We start from the raw sequence: 16,367 nt of genomic DNA, 5'->3' as shown, positions 1-16,367 counted from the left end.
AACATTGTGTGTTCGTATGTAGCATACAAATTGTAAATTTTTAAAAGGTGAATTGTGAACATTTGGACATGAGTCTACAGAATAATTTGCACCCTTAAACCTGTTGGACTTTAATTTTAAAATGTCAAAATACTTAGTTGAGGCCACTAAATAAGCCTGATAGTTTGGTGGTTTAAGGTTAGAGTTAAAAAAAAAAAAAAAAATTACCTAATAAAAAATTAGCTTGAAACCAATAAGTGCGACAACCCGATAGGGTTGACCCAAAACCTATAGGACTAGATGGATTGACATCCCTAATACTAGTAAGGTATACAAAAAAATAAAAATAAAAAAAAAATTAAATAGGCATTTTAGAAAGATTTGAAGAATACCCCTTATATTCAATTTGCAACTATACAAATCCTTTTATTTTTTGGATACCTTTGATTTTTTATTTTTTATTTTTGCAAAGTGTGAATGTTGAAGACAATCCATCTAGAGTTATGAAAAATTAAAATAATACTATCCATATTATCAATACTCACCATCATATCATCAATATTAATGCCAACCACAACATAGATGTACCAAATTACTATATATCTTCACCAACCACATTATTCTTAAAATTCTTATTACCCTAATTCTTCTTGAGATAATATAATGTATGCCCCACCAATGGCTTGGTAGGGAAACGGAGGTTGTGAACATGAAGGGAGAGAGCGATAGACTGGCAGGCTGCAACGGTGGAGGATGAATAAGTGGAGCATTTTTGAGATGCCAAATATTCGTACACTTAGTTTTTTTGCCATTAATGAACAATACTAGACCAAATATGATGCAATATTGTTCACCAACAACAAAATTATTGCTATTTTGACGTGTTCATTAGAAGCAATGTGTCAATTTTTTGCCAATGTTAGCTGGAGATGGTCTAAATCTTTAAACGGATGCCACAATTTGCAGCCTTGAAGGTATAAATCCAAGAACAGAACAATATTAAGGCAATGGGTTGATTGATAAACATCAAAACTACTACTGAATCGATGGTTTACATCAAATTCTTACCGATAAACACAAAGATTTACACCACTTCACTGGGCAATAGATCTAATTTAAGCGGGCACTACGTGAGAACACATTCAGAACATACAATTGAATAACCAAACCAACCTTCTTCATCTTAATTAATTAAGCCCTCTCCCCGCGAATCCTCCTAGCCAGCTGCATATCCTTGGGCATAATGGTGACCCTCTTAGCGTGAATAGCACACAGATTAGTGTCCTCAAACAATCCAACAAGGTAAGCCTCAGCCGCCTCCTGAAGCGCCGCAACAGCGCCGCTCTGGAACCGGAGATCGGTCTTAAAGTCCTGAGCGATTTCCCTCACCAGCCTCTGGAACGGAAGCTTCCGGATCAGAAGCTCAGTCGATTTCTGATACTTCCTGATCTCCCTCAGGGCCACCGTCCCCGGCCTGAATCGGTGGGGCTTCTTCACTCCGCCGGTCGCCGGAGCAGACTTCCTGGCGGCCTTCGTGGCCAGCTGCTTCCGTGGAGCCTTCCCTCCGGTGGATTTGCGAGCGGTTTGCTTAGTACGAGCCATTTCAACAATCGAATACTGATCTTCAGAGAACGAGAGAGAATTTAGAGAGAGAAATTGGGAATGGTTTGTTTGGCTATGAACTGAGAGAGTGTTTTATAGGGAATTGAGGGCTGGGCGGGAACGAAGAGAATTATGAAATTTTCAGAGGTGATTTGAAATTTGGGGATTTTGAAGGTGAGTACAAGCCGTAGATTGAGTGAAATTTTTAATGGTCAGGATTTTGTACGAAATGGAGAGTCAGATAGTGATCCGCGTGAGGATGCTTAAGCCAATGATGTTAGGACGTATCACTTTTACTGTTTTATTTTCGCGCTTGCTATGCTCCTGAAATGTGAAAACAGCTGCACAAAATTTTGGGATATATATCGAATAAAAATTTTCGTATGCATATTACGCTATTTGTAATCCGTACCAAGTTTTACATAAATATATATATATATATATTTTCAGCATATTCTTACACCAAATTATTTTTATTTTTAACTCATTTACATCAAGTTTTGTACTAACCTTTTTTTTATCTCCAATTCATTTAAACCAATTTCTATTCATACATTATAACAGAGTTACTAGTACTCAAAAAACTAAATTCTTATAATTTAAAAAATTAATTTTTTTACTTTAATTATTTTAATATAAAATATAATTTTGATATAAATAATAATATTTTAAAATAAACTTATGTTTTTAGATATTTAAATTTTTACTTATTTTATTGTTGATATTGATCTTGTTTAAAACGACTTAATAAGATCTTTAAATTTTTATAATTTATTTTTAATAATATAAATTTTTAAAAGGAAACAATTGGCAAAAAGATTTTAAAAAATTTTACACCAAAATGGTATAAATGAATAGTATTACACCATGGTGTACGTAGAATATGGTGTAATACTATTTATTTACACCATTTTGGTGTAGAATTTGGTGTCTGGAGAAAGGTTGCGCCAAAAATTTACACCAAAATGGTTCTTTGTTATCTTCTTTGGAGATGGTCTTATATAGTGAACTATCGGAGTATAATTTATATTACAAAATGATTCACTAAAATATATGTCTATTTTGGTATATTCGTTTCATTTTTATTATTAATAGGTTCATTGGTCTTGTTTCAGTTGTTTGGCAAATGAGTTGTTAGTGGTTAGCATATTGTATAATTTGTATTAGTAGTTAGCCGATTATGTTAGTTGATTTGATTAAATATTTTTTTTTTTGGTAGAAAGATTTGATTAAATATTAATTGTTTATAAAAAAGCATTAGATAAAATTAATTATTCCGTACTAATTTTAGCTGATAATATGTAAAATGCTTTTAGACGATATAAATTTATTTTACAATAATAATTTATTAATTATTAATAATTACATACAAATAAAAATAGCTTTTAATAATTTATTTTTATACATACAAATAATTTGTTTTTATTTTATTTGCCTAAGTTTTTTTAAAAAAGTTAATAATATAAATTTTTAATTAATTTAATTAATATATCACACTTGTATGTCTTTCTTGTTTAACTAAAAGCTCAACTGGAGTGCATTTTTTCATTTTAAGTGCTTGTATGCCTTTGTGGTTTCTGAGGCAATGATGGGAAATTACCAGTTTACTTATTGGTTGATAAAGAATCTTTGGGCAAATTCTACACTACTTTGTTTCTTTGCCATTATTATTTCTTGTTTTTTTTTTTTTTTACTTGGAAATGTAACACAATTTGGTGTTTAAGTAGTCATCTGGCCAGTAACAGATTTTTTTATCTGGTCTGATTAGGCATCATATTCTACGGTGTCCACCAGGTCTCTTGAATAAGCGTTGTATTATGAGAAGGTGATAATTGCTCTATTTGGTAAAATATTTAACTTATTAGTCAATAGCCTGAAATATTAACAGGACGTTTGGTTGAAGGGAATTTAAATTCCATTTCCACTTTTTTTTTATTGTTGAAAATTACTTGCTCTATTACATTGCAGTATCTGTCTCCACTGAGGCTCAAACTCATAATCTTCCAAATGGAAGTCCAACCCGGGTACCATTAGACCACATAGTCCTGGTAATTTCCTTCCCACTTAATTCTCACATAATTCCAAAGATCACAAAATTTTCTTGTTTGGTTGAAAGGAATTGCAATTCTCCCATTTTCATGAAATTAAAATCCCATGTCCCCCTGCTATTTTAATTCCTGGGATTTTAGGAAGAAAAAAAGATAGTGATGAGCAAAATTACCCCTCCCTTTTTTTAACCTAAAATTAATGCTTGACAACAACAATAGACATTTTGGACTTTATACTACTTATTCCCTTTCAATTCCCATGTATACCAAACATTGGAATTAAAATTCCCAGTAATTCTATTCCTGTAAACCAAACACTGGAATTTAAATTCTCACTTTATTTCCAGTAATTCATTTCCCATGGAATTGCAATTCCTTTCCCACGTAATTCCCCCTCTCCAACCAAATGTCGTGTAATGGATTCACCATATGTTGAGTCTCAACCTTCTCCTGTTGAAAATTCTAATGAGTTTCAATATAACTTAAAGTCTTTTGCCTTAATTCATTGAATCTTGAGTGAAGATCTTATCATTCTGATTTGGTATTGTTGTAAATATTAATATGGACATTATTATATATATGGTAGTAGTTGTAATTGATAGGTGACTACCTTTTATATGTATTGTTATTACCTTATATTTGGTGATACCTTTGTATATGAATTCTATCGATGAATGAGAAACCTCCCCTTTCTATTCTCTATTCTGATATTCTTACAACACGTTATCAGTATTTTGCTCTACCTAATGGAGTTTTGCAATCAATCCCTCCGCCCTAGGTATCCTCCCTATACCGTAGACTATTTTATTGATCCTTCGATTCGGCCGATACAACCCCGATCGGTGCCGGCGATGCCGCTGTGAGTAACGAATAGACGGAAGAAGTTAGATGCCGGGAGGAGAAGGAGATGAGATCGAATGCGTGTAGTTGTACTCTTTGCGGAGCCATGGACCGGTTTTGATTTCCTCCACCGTGATGCTAGTCTCCGAATTGGTATCGGTTTCCTCAGCGTCAGCCGGCGACCGGGGTATTGTTCAGCGTCATCAACGAACTGGTGGTCGTCAGCCATCTGCGAAGTCTCGCGCTCCGAACCCGTCTTCGTCGTTGGAGTTTTTTACCGGCGATTGGGCCATTCCATGGACGACCGAAGGGTGTAGATGGAGTTGGGGGTGTGACGAGAACATCTCCCGCTGGTCAGATTATCGATCGGAGGTCTCCGGACTTCCCCGGATTTGTTGCGCGGTCGGTAGTTTTCCGGCGAACAAGAGGAGATCTCGGTGTGGTTGCGGCTACCTGTTCTCATGGCTTTAAGCTCAATTCGACAGTCCCCTAGTATTTTTTTTCCCTCCATCGCCGCAGGTTGATCTGGTCACAAATGATGACGGCCATCTGCGAACATGCAAAGGCAGACAGCTGCGTAGTCCATGTCCGCGTTGCAGAAAAGGGGGCTGTGAATCCAACAAGGGGGATTGGACTGAAAGCAACCATAGACCCCTTGTTGTAGGTTGTTGATTGTCCAGAAGACAAAGCCTTGAATTTTAAAAAGGAAAAGGGGTAAAAGAAAATAATGATCCCAGCTTCACCATGTCTGCGATTTGTTCATCAAAGATGGAGTGGTGGAGATTACATCAGCTGCCTTGGTGTCTGTTTCACCTCCTTCTGCTGCCTGTTGCTGTTCGGTTCCACCATGCCGTGATCTTCTGAGTTAATGTGTTGAATCATGGGTGAACGGTATTTTTCATAAACACTTATTACTTGTTTATGTTTAAATAAGCTGCGCTATTGAAGGTTTTTGAGGTAACAGTAAAATATCATCAAATGAGCATAAGTTTAGAGAAAAGAAGGACTTAAATGCAATGCGTAGTGACTATATGTCTATCTGTTTCAATATCATAGAATATGTTATGCATCACTGTTCTAAGCAAGCTCTTTCTTAACTTGCTTTCTAGTTTGTATTATGCTCATACCAGAAACCCGATTTCTTTGCATAACTCCAAGGCAAAAGTTGACAATTTTCTAATTTTCCATAGCACAATAGGTGCATGAAATGGACTGTGTATAGAAGAGTGCATTGATGATAATCGTCTCTTTCCTGTGTTGTTTCCTATATATTGGCTGGTCAGGGAAATCAATACCTGAGACGATGGGGGATTTAAGGTCATCACAAAGCAGCATTTCAGTTATAATCTGATTTACTTACCGCTATTTATCCTCCGAGAAACACCTTGTTGGCCATGAAAGACAAATATTTTTTTAAATGTGTTCATGCCACAGAATGAAAACTTTTACGTTATGAGTTTTTTTTTGTGATACTTGTGAGAGTATGATACTACTCTTCTATGCCATCTTTGCCAGTTATTGAAGCTGAAGCTGATGCTCCTGGTTTTGCTTGTAAATTTTTTTTCTTTCTTGAAATGGCAATTGATGTTCATTCGATATTTGATAGTTACAACTGAGCCATGCAAAATTGAAATCACCATTTAGTTATATATGAGCATGAAAATTCTGATTGGCGCAGTTTGAAAATTAAATTCGTAAAAAATACCTATTGAACTCTTTTTGGCTTGAAATTTCTTCTGGAGAATCTAGACTTGTGTTATTTGATATCTGTCAAAATATTTTGTTGAAAATATGCTCTAGATATCCCATAAAATTCTGTAAAGTTTTTGGCATTATGTTGGCAGTTAATTTTCTGTCCGCCCCGGTTTTTGGGAAAAATTTCGCGAAAAATACTTCTAGACCTTGGATTGGTATGAAAATTTTTATGTACGTTCTAGACTTGCTGAACTACATATCTGCAAAATTTTGTGTCAAAATGTGTTACCGTTTTTTCCCAGAAAATTCTGCAATCCAGATTAAAATTCTGAAAATTTCTGCTGTTTTCAGTTTGTATATCTTGCTATTTTGTGATATTTTCATGCTTGTATGAAACCATGAGATAAAATGAGAGCTTGCTTAGAAAAGTGTTATTTTTGTCTCCCCGAAATAAGAATGAATGGGCCTAGCAGCGAACATGTGCTTGTTACCCTTCGGCGAACGGTACTTCTCTCATTTTATTTTCTAATATATGAATTAATAGAATATCTCTTGTCATGTCATGTCTTGTGTGTATCAAACATGATACTCTTTATTTAAAATGGATGTGCATGATTTGATTGAGATTTTGGTGTCTAAGACATAAAGGACAATTATATCACATATTGAATATGTTTCTCTTTAATTGACAACATTTGGCATATAATATATTGATTAGGTTCATATAAGAGAATTTGTTATTCTCTTGTTGGCAATTAATTATTTGCTATAGGCCATAACAATTGAGATTTATCACACAACTTATAAATAAGACAAAAGCATGAATTCTCAATATGGGTTTTCATTGTTAGGTTGCACCTGTTGTTGCTAAACCTTAATTTGATCTTGTGATATCGATTAGATGATATGAGTCTAAATTCTGTGATATCTAGCATGGATAATCGACTATAGTTTTTCCTGGAAGGTGAATTCGTAGCACTAATTATATGATAACAATATTCGGACAAATTATATATCTCTAATGTGAAATTGACTTGATACAATTCAAAAGTCAATAATTATTTGTCCAAAGTCAAACTTGTATATAGTGCTATTTTTGCAATAGAAAATTTTGGACATGAGTCTTAAATATAGAAATTTATCTCATATATAATATTGAGATATAAAATTTATAGCTCTTAATTTTTGAATATATATTTACCCGATGGTGAACTAAGAGCTCTAATTTCCTATGTCAACATTTGGACCAAACCTTGACAACAATAACTATTTGATAAAAATGATCCCCAAATCTTTTGTCAAACCCTGGAAGGGTCGTTAGGACGGGTGCAAACACCGTCTGATTAGATAATACTATAAAGTTAGTCAAATTATGTTAGTGTGCTTGAAGCAATTAAATTGTGAAGGGGAATTCCTAATATTTTTTTATTTAAATCTAACTAACGGCATATCACAAATCAATCCCTCAAAGATTGTTATGATTGTTATACCTAGTACATGTTTTCAAAATAAACATTTCCCTATCTGCGTTATTATTTATAGTGCGCAGTCTATTTCAATATATCACCACCACAGCGTACCTCTAAAAAGGCTACCAAAGAAGCCTTAGTCTCTTGATTAATTAATGCCAAGAGCACATGATAGGAGACTAATATACATATCTTTAGGTACGCTGACTGCATACTTAATTAATGAAGATTGTTTCTCGGCATTAGGGGGAGATATGAGTTCAAATTTAATAGAATGCCAAGAAATTCCATAGAATAAAAATATCTTCATTATTTAATCCATGTACTAGTTAGACTGAACTGAAAGTTCATAAGATGATATATTTGTGATATTAGCAAATAATCTGCCAAATACATCTATTGATCATACTGATCATAAAAGAGTAACTAGGTCCATATACCATCCCCAATTTGGACCAAATATATCTATCGATACTCCTTGATGCCAGAAGTGTAGGAGATCTATCGGTGTAAGAGATAAGAATCATTATACTAGATCTAGTAAATAAACATTGTCACTCTTGTTATACCTTGAATAATTATGTCTTGGAGACGTTCGTCCAGATGACGAAAAACCCTAGTCAATTTATAGGTGCACCAAACAAACATAATACTAGGGATGCGGGACAACCAGATGTGATAAAAAAAAAAAGTTCTGGGAAATGTCTAGAATCTGGTTGACTTAAATATTGCCATAAACTATTATAAATATGGGAGCGATTTATGAAAGTATTATAGTTGTCGACAACACAATAGCCTGTACAAATTGCTCCATTATATGATAATCTGGATCCAGAGTTATGCACTGGAAGTGCCATATGACTATTTAACGTATAAAGGAGCAATTAAGGCATAGCTCGACTCGCTAATTATTAATAATTCTCTTTATAACAATACACCGTTGAGAGTTAACCCCGAAGGTTACAAGTGGGTGTGTGCACGAAAGAGAAATAAGAATAATGAGGTGATATGATATAAAGCGAGTTGTAGTCTTATGGGTTCACGCAGATACCCTTGATTGATTTTAATCAAACATATTTTCCCACAATAAATGGCATTAAGTTCCGCTACATCATTGGCAGAATAATAAATTAGATATGCAACTAATATTAAATTCAAAAGTCCCCGAAGGATTTTAAGTTCTCAAAATGCGAAAAAGTGAAAATCGCACATTAAAATATTAAGGTCTTTATAGAATTATAGGACCTAAAATAGTTAATAATTGACCGAGTATTTTTCTCTCGAAGAAGGAATATGTATTTACTATGTGCCATTATGTACTCTTTAAAGAGTTGCGAATGGAGTTATTATCCTCATGAAAGAAGGAATAATATGTACCATTATGTGCTCGATAAAGCGTTCATAATGAACTTATTTATTCATTATCTCAGTCAATTTTGATAGTGTAAACATCAATGAAATATCTAAACAATTTGATGATATCAGTTCATGTCTAAAGGCAGAGCCCTTTTAATAAAAGGCTTGAAAAATCTAAGTATTATCTTGACTTGAAGATCGAGTTTTTCCTTGAAGAATTTTATACACCAGTTAGCCTATATATGATTTTGATTGGATATTTAGACAAACAAATATATAATGGCTACTTGAGTACTGGCTATTACTTTTGTATCTCCATAATGCCAAGTTCCAAAACTGGTTGTACTATATTTACCCCATTGTCCCATAGAGGGTAAATAAAAGGATATATAATGAAATCCTTTTGACTAGATACTATGATATTAATATTATACCACGTGAACTCCAGAAGAGTCACGAGATTATTATAGAGTATATTTATTCAATTGACAATTGTATATATTTATTTACAAAATTCCTCTATACAATTTGGAAATTTAATGTATGGGATTAAAGATTGTTATCTTGAGGGGGAGTATCATTTTACATGAATCAATCCTGAAGATTGTGTCTTAGATGACTAACGGCTGTATACTTTTCCTTAGTTAAGTTTTTCCCTACGGGTTTTTCTTTAAATCTAAGGTTTTTAATGAGGCAGTTAATCTAAAACCAGAATACACATACATCATGCACTCTTTTCCTCAACTAATTTTTCCCACTGGGTTTTGTAGTGAGGTTTTTAATGAGGCATAAGTATGATATAATTATGTAAATGGGGAAATGTTGCAAAATAATTTCTTAAGTAGACAAACCCCAAAATCCTGAAGATTATATCGAGTATGCCTTGAAGGCTTATGATTGTACTCTTTTTTCCTTAACTAAGTTTTTCCCACAGGGTTTTCTTAAGTTAAGGTTTTTAATGACGCAATCAGTACAAAATATGTTCTTACAAATATCATGTACTCTTTTCTTCAACTAGGTTTTTCCCACGTGATTTTCCTAGTGAAGTTTTTAACGAGGCATGAATATATACATTTATACTATTTTGTCTAGGTTTTCCCACAGGGTTTTCCTAGCAAATTTTTACAAGGAAGGATCATGTCAAATAATGTCCCAAGGGGGAGTGTTGTAAATATTAATATGGACATTATTATATATATGGTAGTAGTTGTAATTGATAGGTGACTACCTTTTATATGTATTGTTATTACCTTATATTTGGTGATACCTTTGTATATGAATTCTATCGATGAATGAGAAACCTCCCCTTTCTATTCTCTATTCTGATATTCTTACAACAGGTATATCATTTTCCATTTCTCATTTAGTTTTTACTTTTTCAATTCTTTTCTTTTGGCTATAATAATGCTTCCACTTTGTCTTAATCAAAGAATTTTGGGTTGATAAGTTACTCATGAATTTTTGATTTTGTTCAAAAACTCAAGTAGCAATTTGTCCACAATCATACCTTGATATTAAAAATTAGCAATCTGAGTCACATGTATTTAACTTGTGTTAGTATTTAGTACAATATATATTTAACTTGTGTTATTTCACCTATTTGCATTTTTTAATCAAGAAGTGGATGAATTATAGTCTTGAACTGCTGAAGTGGAGTGGTGAACTGGTAATTGATTTTTGAAGTAATTTATAAACTTGTAATTTGGAAAGTGTGAACTGTTAAATACTTAAATATGTAACTTTGTAAATTTCATTTTTGTATTTGATATTTCAGTCTATATATTTATAGATTAATTAGCTAATTGGGTGCTAATGACCGTGTGGTCTATTGGTATGAAGTGATTTTTCTAAATAAGAGGTCATGAGCTTGAGTCTTATAAAATTGTAACTTACATTTTACAAGTTGTATATTTTGTATTTTTTTAATTATTTTTTCAAACCGAAGTTAATTAGATATCCAATATTATTCGAACTGTATCTAGCTCCCCACAGTTGAAACAATTTCCAATTATCAGTGTGGTGTTAGAGTTATGGTATGGTTTCTTTGTAGAGGCCTCATCGCTCGAATTTGTTGAAGGGGTAATTCTAGATGGCCTGGGTCTGCATTATTTGTGGCTACAGACTGAAAATTGCAAGAATTGTTGTAAATAGTGTGCTGTAGTGTCTCATGTTGGAAAAAAGGGCTTTGTAATCTGTAATACATTTGAGATACAACAAAAAATACAGAATACATCAGGGAACAAAAACTGGATCATTTGATATCTTCAGGCGTGTAATCACTTTCCTATAAGCTTTAAATCTCCCTCTATAAAAGCAACAAGGTTCAAGATTTAATCTTATGGGATACTGCGTTATATCTACTTGTGTAAAACTTGTGTGTGTTATATCTACGTTTCTTCAAAGAGACTACGTGATTCAAGGTTCGTCCATCACTGCAATCCGAATTAATGTAACGCATATAATACTATGTGAAAGTTCAATCTCTAAGACACTTTCATTTATGCATGAGTTTTGGATTTATCTTGGTAAAGTATTAGTCTTTACTATATAAATGGAGGAGGAATGTTGGAAATTTATATAGTAATGGAGATTAATGTTTCAGATGAACTACCATGAAAGCTTAAATAATATTTGGAGTTGTGAAGTTGTAAATATTATTTTAGTTTGGTAGAAAGTTAATTAAAATACTGGGAGAAATGTATATAGTTAATATGCTTGAGAGTATATAGCTATATGCTTGTGATATATAGCTAATATGCTTGAGAGTTATAGCTAATATGCTTGAGAGTATTAATGCATGTTTGGATATTTTCATGCGTAAGGTTTTGGGGCATTTTGAAGCTATATGCTTCAAAACTACACTTAACGTGCTTGGAATATGCACTTAACGTGCTTGGAATATGCACTTTACGTGCTTGGAATATGCTCTTCTATTTATGCATTTTGAAGCTATATGCTTCAAAGTTACACTTAACATGCTTGGTATATGTAGCTGTATGCTTGAGATTATTGAATTACATATATGGATATTATTTATATTTATTCTTTGCATGTTTTCATGCGTAAGGAATATATATATATATATATATATATATATATATATATATATATATATATATATATATATATATATATATATATATATATATATATATATATAATTTTGCATACAGTTACTGACTCAAAATAATTTTATTATTTCTCCAGTGGTAGATATATCTTATCTTATGGAAGTTGAGTTTTAAATCACAGCAACTTCCATGTAACTTCTCCAAACAGATATATTTTTCATCTATAAATATATTGGAGAAACATCTGAAAGGAACAATGCAATTTACATGCATATTTTACAAGCAATTATTTTGCAGGAAACGCACATGCTTACATCTCTACAGGGAATTCTCAAACAAAGCAACTTGAGAATTTAATTCATCTTCTTGTATCCCATAAGATTAAATCTTGAACCTTGTTGCTTTTATAGAGGGAGATTTAAAGCTTATAGGAAAGTGATTACACGCCTGAAGATATCAAATGATCCAGTTTTTGTTCCCTGTTGTATTCTGTATTATTGTTGTATCTCAAATGTATTACAGAGTACAAGCCCTTTTTCAAACATCTCATAATTTGAAGACCATGGGTGTACAATTGTTGGCGGCTTTTGTTGGTTGGACTGTGAAACTATAGCTTCAGCTTGCAAAGCCATATTGTAAGCCTCATCTACGGACCAAGCATGATTTTGGCTCATCTTTTCCTGTATGGCACATCTCAAACCATTTATATAACGAGCAGCTTGTTGTTCCGAAGTTTCAAAGAGATTGCAACATGCCCCTAGCCAAAAGAACTTTTCAGTGTATTCAATGATACTCTGGAATCCTTGGAAGCAATTCTGATATTGATTAAACAAATGTTGTTGATAGTCAGGTGGTAGAAATCTACTCATCAAAAATTTTCTCATTTTCCTCCATGATCTTACTGGAGATTTCCCTTGGTATCTCCTATTATTTTGCAGCATATCCCACCAGGCAGAGGCTCCTCCTCTCAGTTTACACGCAACATATTTGGCTTGCTTGTCATGGGAAATTTCTAGCATGTCTAAATAGTGTTCCACTTCAAAGCACCAGTCCAAAAAGGCTTTTGTGTGCACATTGCCATTAAAAGTGCGTAGCTCAAGATTTGGATGGTAATGGAGATGCGGTCGATGTCGATTTCTACTCACGTGCTTTGCCGGCAGATTCCAGTCATTGATAATGTCCGGAGTTGCACCATTACCTTCTAATTGAAGATTTATATTTGCAAGAATGTTACGAATTTCTTGAAACTCGTGATTAGCATTCTCACTATATACTTGAAAAACTGCCCGAAGGTAATCCATTCCACGGTCACCGCCGAAGGATGGGTTGTTACCCTTGTTGTTGATATCGCCTTGTGCCATCTTGGGTCGTGACAAGTGGAGAGGGCTATGCCGCTATCTCGGTTGTCGCCTAGGAACTTGAGGCTCTGAATACCAACTGATGCAGGACAAGGAGAACAGGAAGAACACAAACACTAGAACTCAAACTCAAAGACTTTCAATTATATTCAACTTAAACATCTCAATACAAAAGTCTGTTTAAATAGACAATTAAGAAAACTGAAGAGTTGCAAATAATAAAAGCATGCATGGGAACTACAAAATAAACATAATGAGAATAATAACATTTAAAGCTAATTCAGGGATGTGACCATTTCTTAGACTTCATGTATGTGACCATTTCTCTACTATTTTCTCAATTCCTGTTCCGCATCACTTAGTAGTTTAGGAAAAAAAATAGTAAAAAATTAGCACAATTTATAGAAACTTTTAGAATTAACTTTTACAAATTCAAACTCCAGTTGGCACATTGACTTTTTGTGCTTCAATAGGTTGAAAAAGTGTGTATAAACAGATACTACATACTAATACTTGTTTTGCTATATATATAAGTTTTCTTTTTTAAGGTGTATTGTTTTCTTTCTGAAGGTGCCTTGTTTTTGTTCTTGAAGTGCGTGATTTCTTTTAAGGTGTGTGGCATGTGTGCTTAAGATGCGTTATTTTCCGTTTTCATGTGAGTTGTTTTCTTTTTTAACATGCGTTATTTTTCTTTTTAATGTGCGCCATTTTTACAATTTTTTTTCAAGTTAAACCACAATTCGCAATGATTCCATTACTAGAATTCTTACAATTGAGAACAACTTGAGACACTAAATGAAGAACAATCCAAAATATGTCCCTCTAAAGTAACCTTAACACAGATCAAAATGAAATTACTCATATCTCGTGCTGCACAGCCAAAATGTCTTCATCATCATCCCTATACAAATGGTAGAAGAACAGTGTCAGCTTCCTTAAGAGCTACCGGCACAACATTCCCAGCTTGTCGTGGAGACCAGGTCCGACCGCAACAACTTTCCCCGAGTTCAGTTTGGATGATTTGAGGATGCGCCTTTTTTTTCTTTAAATTTTCTTTGATCGAGCAGTTGATCTAAATTTGACAACAGTTCATATTTAACTCATTTTTCACTTGGAAACATCTTCGCGATCAAAATTACCATAGCTAAATATGTTGCCTTTCAAAATCTATAAAAATAGAAGACAATGAACCTAATTTTATTTTGTCAAACTTGTTACTCTGCAATTCCTACTATTTTTAGTTTCATTATGCTTTTAACTCACGAATTACATCCATTATTTCAACCATTTAACATTTCAAGCCTTTTAATTTTTATAATTTAAAAAAAAAAATTGCAAGGAAATTGAGGATCATTGCAAATTTTGTTGCAAAAATTGTGATGAATATAGGTTTCAATTGCAATTTTCATTATAAAAATGTTTCTTCCCAATTTTTTTCACCAAAATACAAAATTCATTCAATTGCAATGAGATCCACTTCGCTGCTAAGATAACCAATCAAACTCTTAAAACTACTAAGATATAAATTAAAGATTTAATTATTCCACTAAAAACATCTTCAATTCATTTACATCAAATATTCATATACTAAAATAGACCCTGCAAAACAATGAAAGGGGAAAAAAATGCATCAAAATTTTGCCATTCATGAACAGTACTATGCAAAATATGGTGCAATACTATTCCCACAAAGCAAAACTTTTACTATTTGGCATATTTATTGGAAGTAATTTGCATCAATTTTTTTGTCAATATGCCATTCTCCAATGTTAGTTAGAGATTATCTAAATCGTTAAATGGATGCCAAAAATTGTAGCCTTGAAGGTATAAATCCAAAAACATAACAATATTAAGAAACTAGATTGATTGATAAACATCAAAACTACTACTGCATCAATAGTTTACATCAATTTCTTACCGATAATCCTTAAGATTTACACCACTTCACTGGACAATAGATCTAATTTAAGAAGAACAAAAAATAAAGTGGGCACTACGTGAGAACACATTCAGAACGTACAGTTGAATAACCAAACCTTCTTCATCTTAATTAATTAAGCCCTCTCCCCGCGAATCCTCCTAGCGAGCTGCATATCCTTGGGCATAATGGTGACCCTCTTAGCGTGAATAGCACACAGATTGGTGTCCTCAAACAATCCAACAAGGTAAGCCTCCGCCGCCTCTTGAAGCGCCGCAACAGCGCCGCTCTGGAACCTCAGATCCGTCTTGAAGTCCTGAGCGATTTCCCTCACCAGCCTCTGGAACGGAAGCTTCCGGATCAGAAGCTCAGTTGATTTCTGGTACTTCCTGATCTCTCTCAGGGCCACCGTCCCCGGCCGGAAACGGTGGGGCTTCTTCACTCCGCCGGTCGCCGGAGCAGACTTCCTGGCGGCCTTCGTGGCAAGCTGCTTCCGTGGAGCCTTCCCTCCGGTGGATTTCCGAGCGGTTTGCTTAGTACGAGCCATTTCAACAATTGATTGAGAGAAGGAATGGTTTGTTTGGCTATGAACTGAGAGTGGAGAGAATTTTATAGCGAATTTAGGGCTGGGCGGGAGCGAAAAGAATTGAAATTTTCAGAGGTGTTTTGAAATTTGGGGATTTTGAAGGTGAATACGAGCCGTAGATTGATTGAAAATATTAATGGTCAGGATTGGGCATGAAATGGAGAGTCGGATAGTGATCCGCGTGAGGATGCTTAAGCCAATGATGTTAGGACGCATCACTTTTACTGTTTTATTTTTCGCGCTAGCTATGCTCCTGAAAACGGCTGCACAAAATTTTGCTATATATATGGAATAAAATAAAATTTTCCGAATCATATCTTCCGTCCAATTGTTATACCATAAACTATAATTTATATTTATATTACAAAAGATTTCATCAAAATATATGAGAACAAGTCTTTTCTTACGAACATGTAAATTACACTACATTGTATAACTTTAAAGA

The 16,367-nt window shown here is 33.7% G+C and overlaps 2 protein-coding genes across 2 annotated transcripts; both read right to left on the bottom strand.

Annotated features, from left to right (window-relative positions):
- Positions 1-958: 958 nt before the first annotated feature.
- LOC109174287 (histone H3.2-like) lies at positions 959-1,672 on the bottom strand. Its single transcript, XM_019323534.1, has one exon. It carries the CDS (start codon positions 1,579-1,581, stop codon positions 1,171-1,173), a length of 411 nt encoding a protein of 136 aa, XP_019179079.1. The 5' UTR covers positions 1,582-1,672; the 3' UTR covers positions 959-1,170.
- A 13,587-nt stretch (positions 1,673-15,259) lies between these two features.
- Positions 15,260-15,931, bottom strand: LOC109174286 (histone H3.2-like). The gene is made up of 2 exons (XM_019323533.1): positions 15,421-15,931; positions 15,260-15,390 (listed from the first exon to the last, which is right to left on the bottom strand). The coding sequence occupies exon 1, from the start codon at positions 15,881-15,883 to the stop codon at positions 15,473-15,475; it is 411 nt and encodes a 136-aa protein (XP_019179078.1). The 5' UTR covers positions 15,884-15,931; the 3' UTR covers positions 15,260-15,390; positions 15,421-15,472.
- Between the last annotated feature and the right edge of the window lie 436 nt (positions 15,932-16,367).

Source organism: Ipomoea nil, unplaced genomic scaffold (assembly GCF_001879475.1).
Source record: "Ipomoea nil cultivar Tokyo-kokei standard unplaced genomic scaffold, Asagao_1.1 scaffold0579, whole genome shotgun sequence".
NCBI classification, from domain to species: domain Eukaryota; kingdom Viridiplantae; phylum Streptophyta; class Magnoliopsida; order Solanales; family Convolvulaceae; genus Ipomoea; species Ipomoea nil.
The sequence above is the reverse complement of the archived record's forward strand: the minus strand, read 5'-3'. Positions and strand labels throughout refer to the sequence as shown.